The 23,271-nt window shown below is 40.8% G+C and overlaps 1 protein-coding gene across 5 annotated transcripts in view; it reads left to right on the top strand.

The window, feature by feature from the left end:
• USP48 (ubiquitin specific peptidase 48) overlaps nucleotides 1–23,271 on the top strand; it is a 65,314-nt gene that overhangs the window by 3,357 nt on the left and 38,686 nt on the right. For 4 of the 5 annotated variants that reach the window (XM_021097700.1, XM_021097701.1, XM_021097702.1 and 1 more), the window contains exons 2-8: nucleotides 9,265–9,385; nucleotides 10,325–10,481; nucleotides 15,791–15,918; nucleotides 16,360–16,484; nucleotides 16,983–17,091; nucleotides 18,370–18,503; nucleotides 19,661–19,743. In XM_021097700.1, coding sequence (XP_020953359.1) covers nucleotides 9,265–9,385; nucleotides 10,325–10,481; nucleotides 15,791–15,918; nucleotides 16,360–16,484; nucleotides 16,983–17,091; nucleotides 18,370–18,503; nucleotides 19,661–19,743 — 857 coding nt within the window. Of the gene's footprint in view, nucleotides 1–8,191; nucleotides 8,253–9,264; nucleotides 9,386–10,324; nucleotides 10,482–15,790; nucleotides 15,919–16,359; nucleotides 16,485–16,982; nucleotides 17,092–18,369; nucleotides 18,504–19,660; nucleotides 19,744–23,271 lie in introns of all 5 variants that reach the window. The other variant, XM_021097704.1, reaches the window with a different exon arrangement.

Raw genomic sequence — 23,271 nt, 5'->3', positions numbered from 1 at the left:
CCCCGGAGTTCCCGTCGTGGCGCAGTGGTTAACAAATCCGACTAGGAACCATGAGGTTGCGGGTTCGGTCCCTGCCCTTGCTCAGTGGGTTAACGATCCGGCGTTGCCGTGAGCTGTGGTGTAGGTTGCAGACGCGGCTCGGATCCCGAGTTGCTGTGGCTCTGGCGTAGGCCAGTGGCTTCAGCTCCGATTCGACCCCTAGCCTGGGAACCTCCATATACCGTGGGAGCGGCCCAAGAAATAGCAACAACAACAACAACAACAAAAAGACAAAAGACAAAAAAAAAAAAAAATTTTCCCCCCAAGATTATTGAGGAATAGTTGACAAATAGAGTTGTATATATTTAAAGTTACAACATGACAATTTTATATACAATGTGGAATGATTACCAAGATCAAAGTAACTAAAACATTCATCACCTTACATAAGTGAAGCTGATGGACACTGTTATTATTTGCACTATTTGGCTGTTGTGAGTAGTGTTGCCATGAACTTTATTAGTTAGAGGTTTTTGTTAGAACACCTACTTTCAGTTATTTGGGGTGTATACCTAGGAGCGGAGTTGCTGGGTCCTATGAACTCTGCTTAACATTTTGAGGAACTGACAAATTGTTTTCCAAAGAGGCTGCACTATTTCACAAACTCAGACAGTATGGGAACACCAATTTCTCCTTGTTCTTAGACTGTTTTTGTCCTGCTTTTTTCTTATAGCCATCCTAATGGGTGTGAAGTGGTATCTCTAGTTTTGTTTTTGGGTTTTTTTGGTCTTTTTTTGCTATTTCTTTGGGCCGCTCCCGTGGGATATGGAGGTTCCCAGGCTAGGGGTTGAATCAGAGCTGTAGCCACTGGCCTACGCCAGAGCCACAGCAATGCGGGATCCGAGCTGAGTCTGCAACCTACACCACAGGTCACGGCAACACGGGATCATTAACCCACTGAGCAAGGGCAGGGACCGAACCCGCAACCTCATGGTTCCTAGTCGGATTCATTAACCACTGCGCCACGACGGGAACTCCAGTATCTCTCTAGTTTTAATTTGCATTTCCCTGATGACTAATAAGCTTGAATGTGTTTATTGGCCATTTATATATCTTTGGAGTGATATTTTCACATCCTTTGCCCATTTTAAAGTTAGATTGCGATTTTATTACTGATTTGTAAGAGTTCTTTGTATATTCTGGGTACAAATCCCCTATATTTGCAAATACTTTTTCATTCTATGGGTTGTCTTTCTTTCTGAATAAGTTAATATATTCATCAATATCTTTTTTTTAACGCACTGAGTGAAGCCAAGGATCGAACCGGCATCCTCGTGGATCCTAGAGGGGTGTGTTAACCACTGAGCCACAACGGGAACTCCATCTAGTCTTTAATATGGCTAAACACTTTGGCTCTGTCATGCTTTAAATTGTTCTGTGAAGTATTTTTAAAAGATATCGATGGCACAAAATTGTAAATCAACTGAACTTTAATAAAAAACAAAATAAAAGGATATTGATGATATATTAACTTATATAATCTCTTCTTGCTAAAGGTCAGAAAGAAATGTTTAAACAAAGGGTGGGAAAAGCTGCTCTGTTTTTTTTAGTTTTTTGGTTTTTTTTTTTTTTTTTTTGCTTTTTAGGGCTGCAGTCAGGCACATGGAAGTTCCCAGGATGGGGGTCTAATCAGAGCCACAGCAACGCAGGATCCGAGCCATGTCTGCGATCCACACCACAGCTCACCGCAACGTCAGATCCTCAACCCACTGAGCGAGGCCAGGGATCAAACCTGAAATCCCATGGTTCCTAGTCAGATTCATTTCTGCTGCTCCACAATGGGAACTCCCAATACCCTGGCCTTGCTCAGTGGGTTAAGGATCCTACATTGCCATGAGCTGTGGTGTAGGTTGCAGACGCGGCTCAGATCCCACGTTGCTGTGGCTCTGGAACAGGCTGGCGGCTGTGGCTCCAATTCGACCCCTAGCCTGGGAACCTCCATATGCCATGGGAGAGGCCCAAGATAATGGCAAAAAAAGACAAAAAAAAAAAAGAATTTTCAGAGTTTGGACTTATTTTACCTTTAGTTATGTATAGGAATATAATGTCTTGTTTTCATTACAAACATAGTACACGGAATTCCCTTCATGGCTCAGCAGAAACGAATCTGACTGTTATCCAAGAGGATGCAGGTTCGATCCCTGGCCTTATTCAGTGGGTTAAAGACCCGGCATTGCCGCAAGCTGTGGTATAAGTAGTGTAACAGACATGGCTCAGAGGATCTGGCGTTGCTGTGGCTGTGACAGTGGCTACAATTCTGATTCTACCCCAGCCTGGGAACCTCCATATGCCACAGGTGGGGCCCTAAAAAGATTAAAAAAAAGAAGAAGAAGAAAAATAGTACATGACTATCAAAAATAAAAACATTACAGAAATATAACGCGTTCTGGAAAGTCATTGTTACCCTAGCTTGAAAAACACTTCAGCAACCTCTAGCTCTAGTCCAAAACCCTTAATGAGGACTACGGGGCCTCACTCTGGAGTTGTGTGGGTTTCTTTAAGTGGGGACCCAGGGATCAGACCCACTTCATAGCAGTGGTGCAAGTCTCTGCAGTGACAAAGCCAGATCCTTAACCCACTGCACCACAGGGAAACTCCAAAATTTCTTAGGTACAGAAAAGTACATAAATCATGAGATTTACACTGGATGAATTATCGCACAGCGTTCCAGGATGGTGCATAGTATATTTTTCTTGTGGCTCATTCACCTAATACATTCACCCATGTGCACTGCAATTTGAGAAGCAGGGATAAGCTAAAATGAAATATGTGTATATTTATAAGGTTATTTATATTACCTTTGGGGGTGGGGAGGCTGTGCTCATCGCATGCAGAAGTTCCCAGGCTAGGGATCCCATTGATTCGATGAATTCATTTCAAGTAAAAGCTACCTCCTGGAGAACAAGGTTATAATGTGAATAATTCCTTTGTCCTTTTCTATATGTACATTAAAACATAAGTTTAGTGTTGAATTTTATTGACTTTGTTTTGTCAGTTGCTTCTTAAACTTTTTTTGCACAGATTTCTCTGTATATGGCAGAAGTCCTAGAGAATAGGGATATAAGTGCTAAGGGACTGGTTTATTGTTTTGCCCTTTTAAAATTGTTTATTGTTTGTTTTGTTTTTTATTTAGTTGATTTACAATGTTGTGCTTCTGCTGTACAACAAAGTGATTCAGTTATACATACATATATGAATATATATATATATATATGCACACACATATATGTACACATTCTTTTTTTAAACATGTTCTTTTCCATTATGGTCTGTCATAGGATATTCACTGTAGTTCCCTGTGCTCTACAGTAGGATCTTATTTATCCATTCTGTATATAATAGCTTACTTTTGCTAACCCCAGCCTCCTACTCCATCCCTGCTCCAACCCCCTTCTTGGCAGCCACAAGACAGTTCTCAATGTCCATGAGTCTGTTTCTGTTTCATAGATAGGTTTATAAGTAATATGCAGTATTTGTCTCTTTCTGACCTCACTTAGCATGATAATCTCTAGTTGATGACATTTTGCCCTTTTGCATGTATCTTGCATGTCTAGTATCTGAAACTTTGATAAAATAATGCTGAGGAAAAACAGTAAGTTTTTCAGTGACTAGAACCTAGAGCTTAGATGATAATTGTTCTTTATTTTCACTATGTTTCAGGAAAATAGGTGCTTTAGTAATTTAAGCAATTTTAATGCCTTTTCATTTAAAGTATAAAGCAAAATAATTTTATGTGAATAGCTAATTCTATCATTAAGTTTAGATATGGTAATGATTTTTAAAAGTACACACTAAGCGTCAAGTCCACATCTGTCCCCATCATCCCATTCTTTCAGATCCTCTGTAAGAAACAACTTTTATTACTTCTGGTTATTCACTCAGTGTTTCTTTATGTAATCAGCAAACACAAACATTTTCTTCTCCCCATTCTCAGACAAATTAAGCATACTACATTCAGTGTTTTATACCTAAATTCTATATCAGTCCTAGAAGTTTCCTAGTTTTTTTGGGGTTTTGGGTTGAGGGGTTTTGGCTGCACTTATGACATGCGTAAGTTCTCTGGGCCAGGGATCAAACCCATGCCACAGCAGTGACCTGAGCCACTGCAGTGACAACATTGGATCCTTAACCCACTGAGCCACTAGGGAACTCCGACCGACCCAATTTCTCCTTTTTTCCCCTCACTTCCACAAAAATAATCTGTAACAAGTAGTGTTGATTTGGACTCTTAAATCTACTGTTATCTTGGAGTTCCCGTCATGGCTTAGTAGTGGTTAACGAATCTGACTAGGAACCATGAGGTTGCAGATTGGATCCCTAGCCTGGGAACCTCCATATGCCACGAGTGTGGCCCTAGAAAAGACAAAGAAAAAGAAAAAAACACACACACACACACCAAAATCTACTGTTATCTTACATTTCAGGTTCTTGTTTCTCTTCTCTTATTAGCAGCATGTGTTAAATCTATTTCACTGCTCCCCATCCCCCCACTTGGAGAAGAGCCAAGATTTATATTTTGAAAACCTCCCATTGAGAAAAAAATACTTGGAAGCTTGAAACTTGTCTTTTTGAAAACAGGAGTTATATAAGAATGGCATCGATTTTTTTTTTTTTTTTTGAGGACCACACCCATGGCATATGGAGGTTCCCAGGCTAGGGATCTAATCGGAGCTGTAGCCGCCAGCCACAGCCACACCAGATCCGAGCCGCATATGTGACCCACACCACAGTTCATGGCAACGCCGGATCCTTAACCCACTGAGCAAGGCCAGGGATCAAACTTGCAACCTTATGGATCCTCGTTGGATTGTTTCCGTTGCACCATGACGGGAACTCCAAGAATGGCATTGATTGAAAAAGCAAAACTTCTAGAACCTTCAGGTGATTCTGATAAGACACCTTGGTTAAGAAGCATAACTAGAGGATCTTTCTAAAATGCAACTTCCGGAGCTCCCGTCGTGGCGCAGTGGTTAACGAATCCGACTAGGAACCATGAGGTTGCGGGTTCGGTCCCTGCCCTTGCTCAGTGGGTTAATGATCCGGCGTTGTCGTGAGCTGTGGTGTAGGTTGCAGACGCGGCTCGGATCCCACGTTGCTGTGGCTCTGGCGTAGGCCTGCGGCTACAGCTCTGATTGGAGCCCTAGCCTGGGAACCTCCATATGCCGCTTGAGCGGCCCAAGAAATAGCAACAACAACAACAAAAAAGACAAAAAATAAATAAATAAAATAAAATAAAATAAAATGCAACTTCCAAGTATTTTTCTTTTTTTTTTTGTCTTTTGTTGTTGTTGTTGCTATTTCTTGGGCCGCTCCCACGGCATATGGAGGTTCCCAGGCTAGGGGTTGAATCGGAGCTGTAGCCACCGGCCTACACCAGAGCCACAGCAACGCGGGATCCGAGCCACGTCTGCAACCTACACCACAGCTCACGGCAACACCGGATCATTAACCCACTGAGCAAGGGCAGGGACCGAACCCGCAACCTCATGGTTCCTAGTCGGATTCGTTAATCACTGCGCCACGACGGGAACTCCCAAGTATTTTTCTTAAAATAAAATTGTATACTGGCTCCTTGTTACTTATGGAATGAAGTCCAAGCTCTTATCATAGTATCTGAGGTCTTCTGTGGCCCCGGAATTATCTGCAGCCTCATTGGCCTTCCAAGCTTCCTCTCCCCAGAGCCTCCAGCTGTGCTGACCTGCACCTGCAGGAGACTTCCTTAGCCAGCCACATAAACCTTCATTGGTTTTCCTCTAGCTTCCTTCTCTAGCCTCTCTCCACATGTGCTCCTCCCACGTCTAATGAACTCCTGTGTGAACTTGGAGACTCAGCTTGGCAGCAGTTCCCTCCTGTGCTTAATGCCATCACAGCACCACAGCACTTCTCTGAAGTTGCCCTTTTACCTGTCTGTCGCGTCGTGGGTTGTGAGCCATCCTTTTTCTTTTTTTTTTCTCCTTGGGCCGTACCTGTGACATGTGGAATTTCCCAGGCTAGGTGTCGAGTCGGAGCTGTAGCTGCCCACCCACACCACAGCCATAACAATGTGGGATCCCAGCCGCATCTGCAACCTACACCACAGCTCACAGCAACGCTGGATCCTTAACTCACTGAGTGAAGCCAGAGATCCTAGTCGGGTTCTTTTCCACTGCTGAGCCACAGAATTTGACGCTTGGGACTTGGTCCTTATTTTGATATCTGCAGGTCCTATAATTCTTATCTGAGCATTTCTGCTTCACAGAATGAACATGTAGAGCCTAGTTACTTTTATGAGATCATAGATTTTGGTTATACAAGATGACATTGTTTTCTTGCATGTGCATTGTGACTTAACTTGGGGAAGGCTGCTACTGGCAATATTTATTGATAGCAATTTGAAACTGTCCCTGCAGTAGCCCTCTGAGCATAAATCATCACCCAGACTGATCACAGTCTGGTTCTTACCCAGCACTGCTTCTACCCTTGTTTTCATCATCTTCTGTTCTTGCTAGAGGTTGAAAAAGCAGAATAGCCTCATGTATTCAAGTGGGTTTCCAAGGGGATAGAAAGAAAAAAATTAGAAGATTTTAGTGTTACCTAACTCTGTTCCCCCCGCCCTTTTAAATCTTTTTTAAAGGCTGCACCCATGGCATATGGAAGTTCCTAGGTTAGGGGTCGAATCGCCACTGCCACACCAGATCTGAGCCGTATCTTCAAAAAGTGGTAATTATTTTTCTTATTCTGTCCTTACTTGCACATTGATAGTTGGCTTTCTTCTTTAAGGAAACGATTTCTCATTCATCCATCCATTTTCTTTCGTCTCACTGGAGTCTTACATTATTGAGCAGGTTGTAATCCAGTCATCATTTATTTGCTCAGGTTGTTCCAAATTTGGCCACTGGGAGCCCCCTTCAAGCTCGTCCTTTTTTTTTTTTTTTTCTTTTTTGGCCACCCTGCAGCATATGGACAGGGATCAGATCCAAGCTGCTGTTGTGCCAAGGCCAGATCCTTAACCTATGTCCCAGCGCTCCAGAGATCCCTTTGCACCATAGTGGGAACTCAAGCTTTTTTTTTTTTTTTGTCTTTTTTGTCTTTTTGCCTTTTCTAGGGCTACTTCCCACAGCATATGGAGGTTCCCAGGCTGGGGGTCTAATCGGAGCTGTAGCTACCGGCCTACACCTGAGCCACAGCAACATGGGATCTGAGCTGTGTCTGTGACCTATACACCACAGCTCACGGCAACGCCAGATCCTTAACCCACTGAGCAAGGCCAGGGATCAAACCCACAACCTCATAGTTCCTAGTCAGATTTGTTAACCACTGAGCCACAGCGGGAACTCCCTCAAGCTCTTCCTTTTAGCACATGCCCCTTATTCTTTGAGTACATCCTTACTTTGTGGGTACAGCAAGATGTTCTATGTACATCTTGTACTTTCCCTTCCCAGCCTTCAACTTGGCCATCTCTCCAAGGAGCCCTTGATTCTTAGAGTGGGGAATATTTAGAAATCAACATCTGGTTGAGAACCTTTTCCTCTGCGATGACGGTAAAGCCTGTCTTTGGGGAAAAAAGAGAAAGAAAGATCAAGATCTGGTTGCTAGGTGAGCGCATGTTATTGCTCTAAGGCCCTCAGCTGACAAAAAGCTGTCCAGTTTAGGCTGCCCAGTTAAATATAAATTTCAGATAGACAAATAGTTTTTTCTTCTTTTTGGCTGCACTTTTGGCATATGGAAGTTCCCAGGTCAGGGACTGAATCCAGCTCCAGCTCCAGCTGCCGGGGAATCGAACCCGCCCCTCTGAAGTGATCCCAGCCACTGCAATCGGATTCTTCTTCTTTTTTTTTTTTTTTTGTCTTTTTACAGCCATACCCACAGCATATGGAGGTTCCCAGGCTACGGGTCAAATTGGAGCTGTAGCCACTGGCCTTCACCACAGCCACGCCAGATCCAAGCTGCATCTATGACCTACACCACAGCTCACGGCAACACCAGATCCTTAACCCATTGAGTGAGACTAGGGATTGAACCTGCGTCCTCAAGGATACTAGTCAGATTTGTTTCCGCTGAGCGATGATGGGAACTCCTCTGCAGGGTTAATTTTATTCTTACTGTCTTAATTTATAACTTTCCTCTCCAAAACCTGATTCCCTTTATCCCCAATATATTTATTCAATTTCAGATCGGGTGCAGAAAGTTTCAGAATTGTTGACCCATGTATGTGTGAAAAAGAAGCTATTAAGGTTTGGTATTTGTTCCTTTTGTCTTTATTGCTAATCACTGAGTTCAAGTCACTTGGGTCAGAGCCTCACCCTCTTCCTCTCAGTATAAGTATGTTATCTATTGAAATTTGTTCAATGTGGGGTTCCCTCCATCCTTACTCATTTGCGTATGACATTCATGTGGCCTCAATTCAGCAGGTTATTGGAACAGTGTATTCAGAAAAGTGTCACGAATCTGGGGTTTTTTTTTTCTTTTTTTAAAATTTTAATCCTAATCCTCCTCAGACTCTAGGTAACCAGTTTTCACTAGTCTCTGATTTATCCTTTGTGGGTCTTTGGGCGCAGATGAGCAGATCCATGCGTATTTTACATCCCCAGCTTTTACCCACTCAAAGAGTAGCATGCTGTAGATTGTCGTTGACATTTTGCTTTTGATTTCCTAATCCGGAAATTACTCTTCCTCAGTTTATAGAGATTGTCATGTGTTTTTCCTGCCACAGTTGTATAGTACTCCATTGTATGGAAGTACCAGATTCCCTGTGTTTGGTCATATGGGTAGTTTCCTATATTTTGCATACAATGCTGTAATGAATAACCTAGTATATATGTTTTTGTGTTGTTGGAGGTATATCTTCAGGGTGAGTTCTTAGAAATGAAATGGTTAGGTCAAAATATAGCTAAATATGTGGGTTTTTTTTAGCAACTGCAAAATTCCTTTCTATAAGAGTTTTAACAAATTTGCATTCTCATCAGCAGTAAAAGAGTTATTTCCCCACAGCCTCACAAACTGGTTGTTTCTATAGTCTAATAGATGAGAGATAAATTTTTAAAAATAGTATCATTTGGGAGTTCCCTGGGGGCTCAGTAGTTTAAGAATCCAGTATTGTCACTGCTGTGTCACAGATTCTATCCCTGCCCCAGGAACTTCCACGTGCTGTAGGCATAGCCAAAAAAAATGGTATCATTATAGTTTTAATTTACATGTTTCTTATGGAACTATGGTGTTTTTTAATTACACAATATTTTTTCGTAGACGAAACTGCAAAGGAAATCCGAATTGCTTGGTTGGGATTGGCGAACATATTTGGTTAGGAGAGATAGATGAAAATAGTTTTCATAACATTGATGACCCCAACTGTGAGAGGAGAAAAAAGGTAAGCCATCATTTTTTTTTTTTTTTTTTTAAGCCATCATTTTTAAGGAGATTTCTATACAGCATTCTTTTGTGTTTTGTTCTGTGCCTTTGGTCAGAAATAATTCCTGATTTCAGGTAACCTATGAAGCTTTAAGATCAGTAGTGGAATTTAAGACTCTAAACCATTTGAATTGGAACAGTTCTTAATGATATGCTTTAAAACAGGTAGCTGTGTAATCCAGTAAGTCAATAATTTGGTTAAACGGTGCTTCTATGTTTGCTTTAACATCGCATGCTTTATTTTGAACTCTTTTTAAGTCTCTTTAAAGCAACAGCCTCCCATAACGATATGACTTTGCTTTTGGGGGTTTATCTTTTTACATATTATGCATACAACTGATAGGTTTACTTTTTTTCCTTTGGTAATACACATTAATACTTTAACCATGAAGCCTGGCGTTCACAAAAGAGCGGCGTGGTTTTCTCTTAAAAGGAGTGATGCTTTGGTAAGTTCAGGAATTCTCAGCCTCTGGAAAAAGCTGTAATCAACGCCCTGTGCGCCCCATCTCCCACATCTGTAGGATAAACAGGAACTCTCAAGAAGATATATAGCAAATGAAAAACCTGTATGCACATGTTGAAAACTGATCTTTGCTAGAGGCCACTGTTCTCTATGTTTAGATTTAAACGGATGGAGTAGAAGATGACGCGAAGACTCGAGATGGACTGTGGTGCTGTCCGAAGTCTCTCCTACCGCCCGTGGTTAACCCCAGTGGGGATGTCATGACAATAGGCCCTAAGCTTTTCCAGGACAGGCTTATGGGGATGTATTGGTTGAAACAACTTAGCACATTCTTACTCAATTAAAAAAAATGTTTCTTAAGAGTTTTTTTTTTTTTTTTTTTTTTAAATTTAAAAGGAAATTGGTGCTATAACTGTAAATTTTATATTTTTATAGAACTCATTTGTGGGCCTCACTAACCTTGGAGCTACTTGTTATGTCAACACGTTTCTTCAAGTGTGGTTTCTCAACCTGGAGCTTCGGCAGGCACTCTACTTATGTCCAAGTACCTGTAGTGACTACATGATGGGAGATGGTGTCCAGGAAGAGAAAGGTTAGTGGGCAAGGCCTTGGGGAGGGCTCGCTTGTGAGCATATTGCCAGCTAAACCACTTTGAACCAACCATACAGAGGAAACTTCAACCACAGTTTCTCTGTGTAATACATTGTGATTGCAGTGGTTGATAAAAATCTGTCAGTAGGAGTTGTCTTGTGGCGCAGCTGGTTAAGGATACCGTGTTGTCACTACAGTAGCTTGGGCCACTCTTGTGCCTCTGGTTCCACATTCTCTTTGAGCGCAGCTAGAAAACAAAAGCAACAGTCAGTAAAGCAGGAGAGCTTTTTACTGTTCTAACTAGTTTGAGAGACTTAATACTTTCATGTAACCAATCTTTTGTCATTTTCGGCCACACTTACAGCATTTAGAAGTTCTTGGGCCAGGGCTTGAACCCAAGCCCACTGCAGTGATGCCAGCTCCTTAACCTGCTGCGCCACAAGAAAACTCCCACCAGTCTTTTGTCTGATTTCTAAATAGGTGGTTTTAACAAAAATACCCTCCAAAATGAAGTTAACCAACCTTGGCAAAATAAGCTACTAATAAGCAACTACACTCTTGGCAAATTTAGAAGTCAGTTTCAAACTGTTCCTACTGGAATTATTTACTTTTCTTCAGGCATATGTGAATTGTTACTCCTAATTGATATTTCTAATTAGATATTATTCTCTTTGAGATGAAACTAACATGAGATGAACCAGCCTTTTTTCCCTCAAAGCTGGGGGGTAGAGGAAGTGAGTATTTTAAGATTATATACAGGTCTGCGAGATCCAGGTTTGGAACCCTTGACTCTTTTGTCTTTTTTTTTGTCTTTTGTCTTTTTAGGGCCACATCTGCGGCATATGGAGGTTCCCAGGCTAGGGGTCTAATCGGAGCAGTAGCTGCCAGCCTATGCCAGATCTGAGCCACGTCTGTGACCTGTACCACAGCTCACAGCAAAGCCAGATCCTTTAACCCACTGAGCAAGACCAGGGATCGAACCCGCAACCTCATGGTTCCTAGTCAGATTTGTTTCCACTGCACCACGACAAACTCCAGTAGTAGCTATTTAAAGAATTATTGTGTGTAAAGGATGAATAATGAAAAACAGATCATTTTTAATTTCTAGTCTTTTTTTTTTTACTGAATTATAAATTCACCAATGAGAAGACAGCTAAATAATAAGTGAAACTAAATTTCTGTTTTGTAAAACACTGTACCATGGCCTTCTTTGGGTGTTACAGTTTTAATATGTATCTTCCAGAAGTGTTGGAAGCGTCCATGCACAGCAGGTTAAGGATCTGCTGTTGCCGTTGCCCTATCTGTGGCACAGGTTGCAACTGTAAAAAAATAATTAAAAAATTTTTTTTCTGGGAGTTCCCGTCATGGCTTAGTGGTTAACGAACCCAACTTGTACCCATGAGGACACAGGTTCAATCCCTGGCTTCACTCGGTGTGTTAAGGATCCGGCATTGTTGTGAGCTGTGGTGTAGGTTGTAGACATGGCTCGGATCCAGCATCACTGTGGCTGTGGCGTGGGCAGGCAGCTACAGCTCCGATTCGATCCCTAGCCTGGGAACCTCCATATGCCACGGGTGCAGCCCTAAAAAAAAGACAAAATAAAAATAAAAATTTCTAAACACTTAGACTCTCATATTTCACCAATCCTTCACCTTGATCTCTGATAAGAATGTGCATTTCGGAGTTCCTGTCATGGCGCAGTGGTTAACGAATCCGACTAGGAACCATGAGGTTGCGGGTTCGGTCCCTGCCCTTGCTCAGTGGGTTAATGATCCGGCGTTGCCGTGAGCTGTGGTGTAGGTTGCAGACGCTGCTCGGATCCCGAGTTGCTGTGGCTCTGCTGTAGGCCAGTGGCTACAGCTCCGATTTGACCCCTAGTCTGGGAATCTCCATATGCCGAGGGAGCGGCCCAAGAAATAGCAAAAAGACAAAAAAAAAAAAAAAAAAAAAAAAGAATGTGCATTTCTGGTGCTATTAACAGGCACAGTGCAGTGAAAAGGGTTTATGCTAGAAATGGTGGGATCTGAGCTCTGGTTCTAGCTCCACTACTCTGTTATTTTACAGTTAAGAAAACCAGTAGAGGATAAGTTATCTAACCTGTGAAATAAGAAAGTTGGAGTAGATGCAAACCTAACTTGAACAGCTTTTAACATCCTGTATAGCCCTTGCACCCCAGGAAGTAAGATTTTTATCTTTTATTTTACAAATGAAATACTGACTTCCTTTCAGAATAGGTAGCAAAGAGATAAAGCACTCAGACAATCAGGAGGCAAGCTACACAATGATTTGAACAGAGAAAGAATTTTTAACAGGAATTTAGAGTAATGGGGGAATTGGTTAGTAAGAATTTCAAAGGACTTGAAAAAACACTCTCTAAAAAATCTGTCAAGCCAGAGTTCCCGTCGTGGTTCAGTGGTTAATAAATCCGACTAGGAACCATGAGGTTGCGGGTTTGGTCCCTGACCTTGCTCAGTGGCTTAAGGATCCGTGTTGCCGTGAGCTGTGGTGTAGGTTACAGGCTAAAAAAAAATCGGTCAAGCAGATGTGGGGGCCAGCTACTACCCCTAGGACTGAAAAAGATCATGCAAGGAACAGTCCCCCACCCCCACTGACTGACCAGGACTGAGATGAGACCTCACTGGAGAAAGCACTGCCCGTGCTCACCGGATGGCCCAAAAGGGGCTGGGGTGCCTCAGTGGGTTTCCTCGCTGGAAACTGGCCTCAGGGAGATTGGGGGGGGGTGCCTAAGAGAGTGTCCAGGAGGTCGTTCACAAGGTGGTTATTCAGGAGGAAGTGCCTCACCAGAGGCAGCGAACTGAAGATACTAGAGGAGGTGCTGGGAAAGCTGCTGTCTGAAAGAACCTAGAGCCCTGAGAGCTTTGGCCCTCAGAGCCTGATGAGAGGCACTACTGAACCCCCCAGCGCCCTCTGCTGACAAGGCTTAACCTTGCACTAGATGGCAAGGAGTTCATCTCAGCACAAAGCTGGCAAAGAAGGGTAGATTTGGAGCTAAAAAGCAATGAAATGAAGTCTTTTAGATCCGTGCTTACTATTGACATACCTTTCCCCTACTCATAGAAACTGGAAGCGAAATTTTAGGTTTTGTAAAAAAAAATTTTTTTTTTCTTTTTTTGGTCTTTTTGCCTTTTCTAGGGCCACTTCTCGTGGCATATGGAGGTTCCCAGGCTAGGGGTCTAATCGGAGCTGTAGACGCCGGCCTATGCCAGAGCCACAGCAATGCAGGATCCGAGCCTCATCTACAACCTACACCACAAATCATGACAACGCCAGATCCTTAACCCACTGGGCAAGGCCAGGGATCGAACCCACAACCTCATGGTTCCTAGTCAGATTCGTTAACCACTGCGCTACGATGGGAACTCCTAGGTTTTTTAAATTTTAAAAAATTTACTTGTTTTTTTAATGGCCACAACTGCAGCGTATGTTTCCAGGCTAGGGGGTCGAATCAGAGCTGCAGCTGCTGGCCTCTGCCACCGCCACAGCCACAGCAATGCCAGATCTGAGCTGAGTCTGCGACCTACGTCACAGCTCACAGCAAAGCTGGATCCCCAACCCACTGAGCAAGGCCAGGGATCAAACCCACATCCTTATGTGTACTAGTTGGGTTTGTTAACACTGTGCCACAATGGGAACTCTTACCTTTTTTAGGATTTTTAAACTAAAATCATTACGTTCTTCAGGTTTAAACCACTGTTCCCTGAGATTGCAGTCATTTGCTCTGGTTGTGGCAGGTTCACATTAATGAGATTATATTAAAAGTATTTGGGGAGTTCCTGTTGTGGCTCAGTGGTAATGGGCCTAACTAGTATCCATGAAGAGGTGTGTTTGATCCCTGGGCTTACTCAGTGGGTTATGGATCCAGCATTGCTGTGAGCCATGGTGTAGGTCGCAGATGTAGCTCGGATCCTATGTTGCTGTGGTTGTGGAGTAGGCCAGCAGCTGTGGCTCTGACTCGACCCCTAACCCGGGAACTTCCATATGCTGCAGATGTAGCCCTAAAAAGGATACAAAACGATTGGCTATTTCATGCAAGTGGTAAATATAGTATAGTTTTTATTATAGGACTGAGCATTTCAGTGCGATTCAACACTCTGTAAACTATAGTCAGGATTGCTATTGTTGTAACATGTATAGCCCCTTGCTTTTGGGAGGTATAGATAGACAGCCACGGCTGTTTCACTGTTTCAGAAAGACATGATTACAAATTTGTTTCTTTAAAAGTTTAAAAACTAAAATAAGTACAAATATAGTTTGGAAGAAGGGTGTTTTTTTTTTAATTTTTTTTATCACATCTGTAGTCATATAATGATCGTAACAATCTGATTTCACAGGATTTCCATCCCACAGCCCAAGCACATCCCCCCCCCAAACTAAGAAGGGTGTTTAATTGTGTTTTCATATGAGGAGGAATCCTTTTTTTTTTTTTTTTTTTTTTTGTCTTTTGTCTTTTTGTCTTTTTTTTGTTGTTGTTGTTGTTGCTATTTCTTGGGCCGCTCCCGCGGCATATGGAGGTTCCCAGGCTAGGGGTTGAATCGGAGCTGTAGCCACCGGCCTACGCCAGAGCCACAGCAACGCGGGATCTGAGCCGCGTCTGCAACCTACACCACAGCTCACGGCAACGCCGGTTCGTTAACCCACTGAGCAAGGGCAGGGACCGAACCCGCAACCTCATGGTTCCTAGTCGGATTCGTTAACCACTGCGCCACCACGGGAACTCCGGAATCCATTTTTTAAAAAGTAACATTTTAAGAGTTCCTGTTGTGCTCAGTGGTGACGATCCTGATTAGTATCCACGAGGATGCACGTTCGATCCCTGGCTTCATGCAGTGGGTTAAGGATCTGGAATTGTGTGAGCTGTGGTACAGGTCCCAGACTTGGCTCAGATCCACCATTGCTGCGGCTGTGGTGTAGGCTGGCAGCTGCAGCTCCGATTCAACCCCTAGCTTGGGAGTTTTCCATATGCCTTGGGTGCAGCCCTAAAAAATTTAATAATAGTCAGATTTCCCATCGTTTCTTAGCAGAAACGAATCTGACTAGTATCCATGAGGATGCAAGTTCAATCTCTGGCCTTGCTCTGGGTTAAGGATCTGGTGTAGCTGAGAGCTGTGGTGTAAGTGGCAGATGAAGCTTGGCTGTGGCGTAGGCTGGTGGCTATAGCTCCGATTTGACCCCCAGCCTGGGAAACTCCATATGCCACAGTGTGGCCCTTAAAAAAAAAAAAAAAAAGGCAAAACAATTTTTTTTAATTAAAATAAAAAGTAACAGATTTAAAAAACATTTCTTTAATAGACTATGAGCCTCAGACGATTTGTGAGCATCTCCAGTACTTATTTGCCTTGTTGCAAAACAGTAATAGGCGATACATTGATCCATCGGGATTTGTAAAAGCCTTGGGTTTGGACACAGGGCAGCAACAGGTAAGAGCCTTTTATTTTTTTAATATAAAAAGTATTCCTTATAATGTTTATAGAAGGAAATGAGGAAATTTTTTTTAAATTAGTTTTTTTCTGTTTTTGAACAGGAGCATTTATTCTTCTGTATATTACACATTTTCCTTGATCCCATTTCTGAAAATACCTATGTAGGCACAAGCTGATTCAGCACAGCTCTAGTCCTTGTTCAAAAATGGTAATTAAAAGTTCACTTGTGGCGCAGTGGGCTAAGGATCTGGCATTATCACTGCAGTGGCTTGGGTTGCTGCTGTGGCCTGTGAACTTCCACATGCTTTGGGCACTGCCAAGAAATATGCTAATTTCAAAGTCCAGATAGTTTCTGGGTTATTTAACATACTACTGTTTGTAACAGAAGTAGAAAAGCAATATGATTTTTTTCTTTTTCTTATAAACCCAAACTTGAAGGATGCACAAGAATTTTCAAAGCTCTTTATGTCTCTCCTGGAAGATACTTTGTCTAAACAAAAGAATCCAGATGTTCGAAACATTGTCCAACAACAGTTTTGTGGGGAGTATGCTTATGTAACTGTGTAAGTATGTTTCTGCTTTTCATGATACATTTTATTCTAAGTCCGGTTGCTCCTATGTCTTCTCATTTTTAGTTCAGTTCCAGGTTTTGGCTTTAGTGGCTTATCATGGGACCTGAAGTATTTATAGTAATACATTTCCATGGGAACATGTAAACAACTGACTTGATAATTGCAGTTGAACCCATCCAGGTGTTGGGAACTGTTTCTGGCTAAGCTCTTGCTGTTTATTTTATGGCTGGTATAGGCTGAAAGCCTAAGATTGGATCCAACTGGAATATTAAGAGCAGGAATAAATAACGCTGAAACATTTTTGTAATCATAAAAGATGTGGCCTCACCAATCAATTTGTTTTTATATAGTTTTTGAATACACGTAGCACAAATGATTGCTATGAAAGAACTAAGGTAATAAATGCTTATTTCTGTATTTCCAGGATGTGATACAGTAGAACCTTAACGCTTTTCCTATTCTGATCTTTATCACTCTCTTTTATTATAGTTGTAATCAGTGTGGCAGAGAATCTAAGCTTTTATCAAAGTTTTATGAACTGGAGTTAAATATCCAAGGCCACAAACAGTTGACAGATTGTATCTCGGAATTTTTGAAGGTATATTCTAATTTTGGTGTGTGCATTGTTTCTGTTATTAACACTTAAATACTGTTCTGATTTTTTTTTGTTAATTTAATGGATAAATTCATTTCAGTTTTTTTAATATGTGAGTTATCTGTAATGATCTAGAAGCAACTTTGTAAGCTATACAGTATTGAAGTAGGCTGCATCTTAAAGTAATTTTTGGCTGTTTCAGGTTATTTTATGTATAGAGTTATGTATGTGGGAAGTCTTGTGTGACTGGAGGTTAAGAGAATAAGAAAATGTAATTAAACTGTAGGTTAATTTACTTTTTCATTTAATGAGAACTATAACATGTTGAATACAAATTTTTTTTACATCAAAAAGTGGTTGCACTAACATCTTAGAGTAATCTGAACCAAAAAGCTGTTATAAAAACATAAAGGAAGAATTTAAAAAGAAACTACCATTAGCTCTAATACTGAATTTTTCTGCACACTTTATGTCATGTACATGTTTCAGTAATTTTAACTGTGTGTGTGTATGAATTTGTATATAATTTTGTATTGCGATGCCCATGTGTAGTTTCCACTTGTAGTTTTCAATATTTTAAAATTTATTTTCACACCATATACAAAAATAAACTCAAAATGGATTAAAGGCCTAAATATAAGACTGGAATCATAAAACTCCTAGAAGAAAATATAGGTAGAACCCTCTTTAACATAAATTGTAGCAATATTTTTTGGATCAGACTCTAAGGCAAAGGAAACAAGCAAAATTAAAAAATGGGACCTAATTAAACCTAAAAGCTTTTGCATAGCAAAGGTGATCACCAACAAAATGAAAAGACAACTTCCTGGGTGGGAAAAAATATTTGCAAATTATGTGACCAGTGAAAGGTTAATATCCAAAATATATAAACAGCTAAAAGAAAAACTAATTTAGAAAACTAAATTAATTTTGCTGCATCAAAGTGGGAATGATCTCTTTTTTATATCTACTTCCTTAAAATTCCCAGAAATGGGATTATCAGGAAAAAGAACCTAAAACAAGTATTCTAAAAATCACACATTTTGGAAAGAGAAATGTCAGTTTTAAATCATTGTATTCAAATCAGTAATGTCACTGCTAAGCTCATAATCTTGTGTGTTGTTCATTATTTATAACTTGATCTTAAATAGCTTGAATAGACTATTGAATAAAATGAAATTATAATTTGCATCAGAGATTTGATCACTTAAACATCTTTCCATCTTGTTTTTTTTTTTTTTTTTTTTTTTTTTTTAACTAATACATCTTATTCCTGATCAGGAAGAAAAACTAGAAGGAGACAATCGATACTTTTGTGAAAACTGTCAAAGCAAACAGAATGCAACAAGGAAGATCCGACTCCTTAGTCTTCCTTGTACTCTGAACTTACAGCTAATGCGTTTTGTCTTTGACAGGTAAATTGTGCAACTCATAGTGTTTGTTGATCACTGTGGACTTATATGTACAGATTTTACTACAGATAGATAAGGCAGTGCAATACTTCAGATTTGAAATTCAAGATTTGGGGATGGAGGAGTTCCTGTTGTGGCGTAATGGGATCAGTGTCTTCTCTGCAGCACCAGGATGCAGGTTCGATCCCCGGCCAAGCACAGTGGGTTAAAGAATCCAGCATTGCTGAATAGGTTACAACTGTGGCTCGGATCTGATCCCTGGCCCAGGAACTCAAAAACACACGGGGTGGCCAAAAGAGGGAAAAAAAAAAAAAGAGAATTTGGGGATGAAAGTTAATAGATGGAGCCTACATTTTGAAATGCCAGTATTTTGTGATTTTTCCTAATATTCTTAAAGAGCCAGTCATATATAATTAAGAACTAGAGGAGTTCCCATCATGGTGCAGCAGAAACGAACCCGACTAGGAACCATGAGGTTGTGGGTTCAATCCCTGGCCTCGCTCAGTGGGTTAAGGATCAGGCGGTGCCATGATCTGTGGTGTAGGTCACAGATCCCAAGTTGCTGTGGCTGTGGGGCGTAGGCCGGCAGCTGTAGCTCCCATCAGATCCCTAACCTGAAAACCTCCATATGCTGCTGGTGCAGCCCTAAAAGGACAAAAGGACAAAACAAACAAAAAGAACTAGAAAAATAGATTTTTTTTTTCTGAAAAAATCACTAAAAACTTCAAAGGAAAAGCAAACATTTAGGTAGGAACTGAGTTACCTTGACATTCTTTATTATCATATAAGAACTCAAGTAAATTTTCTGCTCACTACAGTATTACTCAACCACCACCCTGCACTGTTCCCATGAGGATATGTCTTTCATTTTTATAAGTCAGGCAATGTTTTTACATGTGCATTTCTTCTGTAAGGCAGGAACATCTGGTTTCTTTTGTAATAAAACCTCTGGAAATGTGCTGTCTGGAATTAGCACTTTAAAATCATACTTTTTAGCTTTTTGGTTGTTTATTGCCCAATTCTAAGGCAGTATTAATGTTTTGAACAAGATTGCTAAGTGAAATCTACCTAGCTGCTATTTTAATAAATAGCTGATAGAGCTTATACATTGTTTTATGGTTGTTTTACATATAAATACAATTAGCTTTCTTTTTGGTTAGGCAAACTGGACATAAGAAAAAGCTGAATACCTACATTGGCTTCTCAGAAATTTTGGATATGGAGCCTTATGTGGAACACAAAGGTAATATTTATACCAAGCAGCGGTAATTATGCTCAGAGACTGTGACTAGTGATCTACTTGTATTGACTACAGAATAGCAGTTTACTACTAAAGTTTATATTCATCTGTGGGAAGAAGGGCATTTTAGGCAAGCTGAGATGTTACTTCCATTTTACGTGAGTGACTACATAATAAAGATTAGATGGTTCATCAATACCTATATAATTAAGGGTGTAAAAGAATAAAAAAATGAAAAATATATTTTGCTCTTCCTGAACTCACTCTTGATACTTTAGCCTCAACACTCTATAATTCCTCCCCAAATCAAGGATCTCCTGGCTGCCACCACTCACTTGTTTGTTTTTGCCTGCCCCCCATGGCATGTGGAAATTCCTGTTCCAGGGATCTGAGTCCAGCCACAGCAGTGCCAATGACGGATCCTTAACCTGCTGCACCTTGAGAACTCCATCTTTCTCAAAAAGTTTTTTTGTCAGAGACATTAGGCGGCCTAGTTCCAATATTTATGCTGTCATTATTCATATCTACGACCACTGATAAGTTGTAGGATGCTTTGGTATAGTCGCTAATAATGTACTACTTTTGGAAGGCTTCACCTTACCAAACAGGATGATTTTTCTTTTTTTTTTGATTGAGGTAGAATTGATTTACAGTGTTGTGTTAGTTTCAGGTATACAACAAAGTGATTCGGTTTGTGTGTGTGTTTGTGTGTTTTCCGATTCCTTTTCCATGTAGGTTATATAGAACATATTTATTTTTCAAATCCTTTTCCAAGTAGGTCATTGCTGTTGATGTATTTTATGTATAGTAGTGTGTATATGTTCTCCCAACTGCTAATTTATCCCTCCCCCACACCTTGGCCCTTTGTGAGTCTCAAACAGGATTGCCCTTGGTTTCTGCTCCTCATGGTGGAGAAATCATTTTACTTTTCCTAAGATTGTACAGATTTAATGTACAATTTAATACAGAAATTATTTCAAACTTTATCCATAAAATGTTTCTGGTGGCAGCTTATAGAAACAAGCCATAGGAGTTCCCATTGTGGAACTCGGACATATTGCTCGGACCCCGTGTTGCTGTGGCTCTGGCGTAGGCCTGCAGCTACAGCTCTGATTAGACCCCTAGCCTGGGAACCTCCATATGTCACGGGAGCAGCCCTAGAAAGGAAAAGACAAAAAAAAAACCAAAAATGAAAAAAACAAACAAGCCATAAAGTAAAACCTTCAAAGAAATGATTGGGGAGGTTGAGGAAGTTATGTATATATTTAAGCCTTAAAATGTATGATACTCTAATCAGTACTTTGGTTTAAAATTGACATGTCTGGAAGAAATAAACTACTGTAGACATTGCTGCTGGACTTTGTTGCTGTTCTCTTTAGCTTAATGAATAAATTTAGCTGCAGTTTTATATGGTAGTTTGCTTCCTTCTTCCTTTGTTTAGGTAGTTATTTCAAATTAGAGAAGCTTGATAGTTTAGTGGTTTCTTGGGGTCACAAACGTAAGAGATGTAGAATTATTATTTTCCTTGACACCAGCCTGTGGTTTTGAATAGTTACTGTTACTAAATTTATTATATTTGTCCAATTTATGCTGTAAAGTAAACTTTTAACTTTAACAGGTCAAAAAAAAACCCATATTTATGTTTACTTTTAGTTCGCTGGCTTACTAAGTGTAACTTTTTTAAATGGCATAGCAGCTAAGGATCCTTTGTTGTCTTTGTGGTGGTGAATGTTTGATCCCTGGCCTAATGCAGTGAGTTAAGCATCTAACATTGCCACAGCTGTGGCTTGGATTCCATCCCTGACTTAGGAACTTCCATGTGCCCTGGGTGCAGCCAAAAAAAACTTTTTTTTTTTTTTTTTTTTTTTTTTCTTTATAGAGCCACACCTGCAGCTAGGGGTCAAATCAGAGCTGTAGCTGCCTGCCCATGCCACAGTCACAGCAATGCCAGATCTGAGCCATGTCTGCAGTCTACACCACAGCTGGATCCTTAACCCAATGAGCAAGGCCAGGGATCAAACCCGCATCTTCACGGATACTAGTTGGGTTCACTACTGCTGAGCCACAATGGAAACTCCTCCCCCCAAAATTCTTATTTTAGAATTATAACCTATGACTGGTAAAATTAATTCAGTAGTTTGTAAGTATAGGCCTGTCTTTCACAGGCTGTTGTAATGTTTGCCATACAAATGGATTACTTCGTAAGTAGAACACTAGAAACAAATTAACCTTTTACAGTTGCACAGATTTTATAGTAGGTAATAGGAAAATTCAGAAATCATAGGGAAGAGTTATAAATAAAAAGCTCTTGTAATTCAGTCTCCCAGATAACCAGTATTTATATTTTTTTATATTCTTATTTATATGTGTCCATACACATGTAACCACACAAATGGAAAAGATCTAAAAGATAAAGATGTTTTGTTTGTTTTGTTTTTGTTTGTTTTTTTGTTTTGTTTTTTGGCCATGCGTGGCATGTGGAAGTTCCTGGGCTGGGGATTGAGCCTGTGTCACAGTGGTAACAAGAGCTACAGCTGTTACAATGCCAGATCTTTACTTCATTGCACCACAGGAGAACTGTCAATAATGTGACTCTTAATAGCAGTCACTCCTTTTTTATTTTTTTTGCTTTAGCGTTTCACTATCTGAGCTTGCACCCTTAAACATGATGTTTTAGTTTACGCTTTGCCTCATGGGATATTGCCAGGGAAAACCTAACCCATGGTGAAGTCTTAATCTGTCTCCTCTGCTCCTTCAACTGGGCCAGTAACCCTGGAGAAAAACACCTTAGGTGTGACTGTATTCTCAACCTTTTTATTTTGGAGAATTTCAAATTTGTACCAATAAAATTAACAATTTTGATTATTAATTGGATTCGTTCATCAAATATGTGAAATGACATTCCTAATTACTTAAATTCAAATTTGCGGAGTTTCCATCGTGGCTCAGGGATTAATGAACCCAACTAGTATCCATGAATTCTTGGGTTCAGTCCCTGGCTTTGCTCAGTGGGTTAAGGATCGGTGTTGGTGTGAACTGTGGTGTAAGTTGCAGAGGTGGCTTGGATCTAGCATTGCTGCGGCTGTGGCATAGGCCAATGGCTACAGCTCCATTTGGACCCCTGGCCTGGGAACCTCCACATGCCACAAAAAAGGTAAAAAGACAAAAAACCCCAAACAAAACAAATTTGCATCAGCTTCTTTTTTGGCCACACAAGAGCATATGGAAGTTCCCCAGCTAAGAATTGAATCTGAGCCTCAGCTATAACCTATGCTGACCTACACTCCAGCCACTACAGTAGGGTTCCTAACCCACTGGGCCATAGAGGGAACTCCCCTATTTGTCTTGTCTACATGTTTGTGTTTTTTTTGTGTGTGGCTCCCTGAGGCATATGGAGTTCCCCAGCCAGGTGTGAGCTGCAGTTGTGACCTATGCCACAGCTTTGGCAACACCAAATCCTTAACCTGCTATGCTGGGTCAGGGATCAAACCTGTGTTCCAATGCTTCAGAGACACCATCAATCCCGTTGTG

The sequence above is a fragment of the Sus scrofa genome, chromosome 6 (genome assembly GCF_000003025.6).
Source record: "Sus scrofa isolate TJ Tabasco breed Duroc chromosome 6, Sscrofa11.1, whole genome shotgun sequence".
Taxonomy (NCBI): domain Eukaryota; kingdom Metazoa; phylum Chordata; class Mammalia; order Artiodactyla; family Suidae; genus Sus; species Sus scrofa.
Note: the sequence above shows the minus strand (reverse complement) of the source record. Positions and strands in the feature narration are given on the sequence as shown.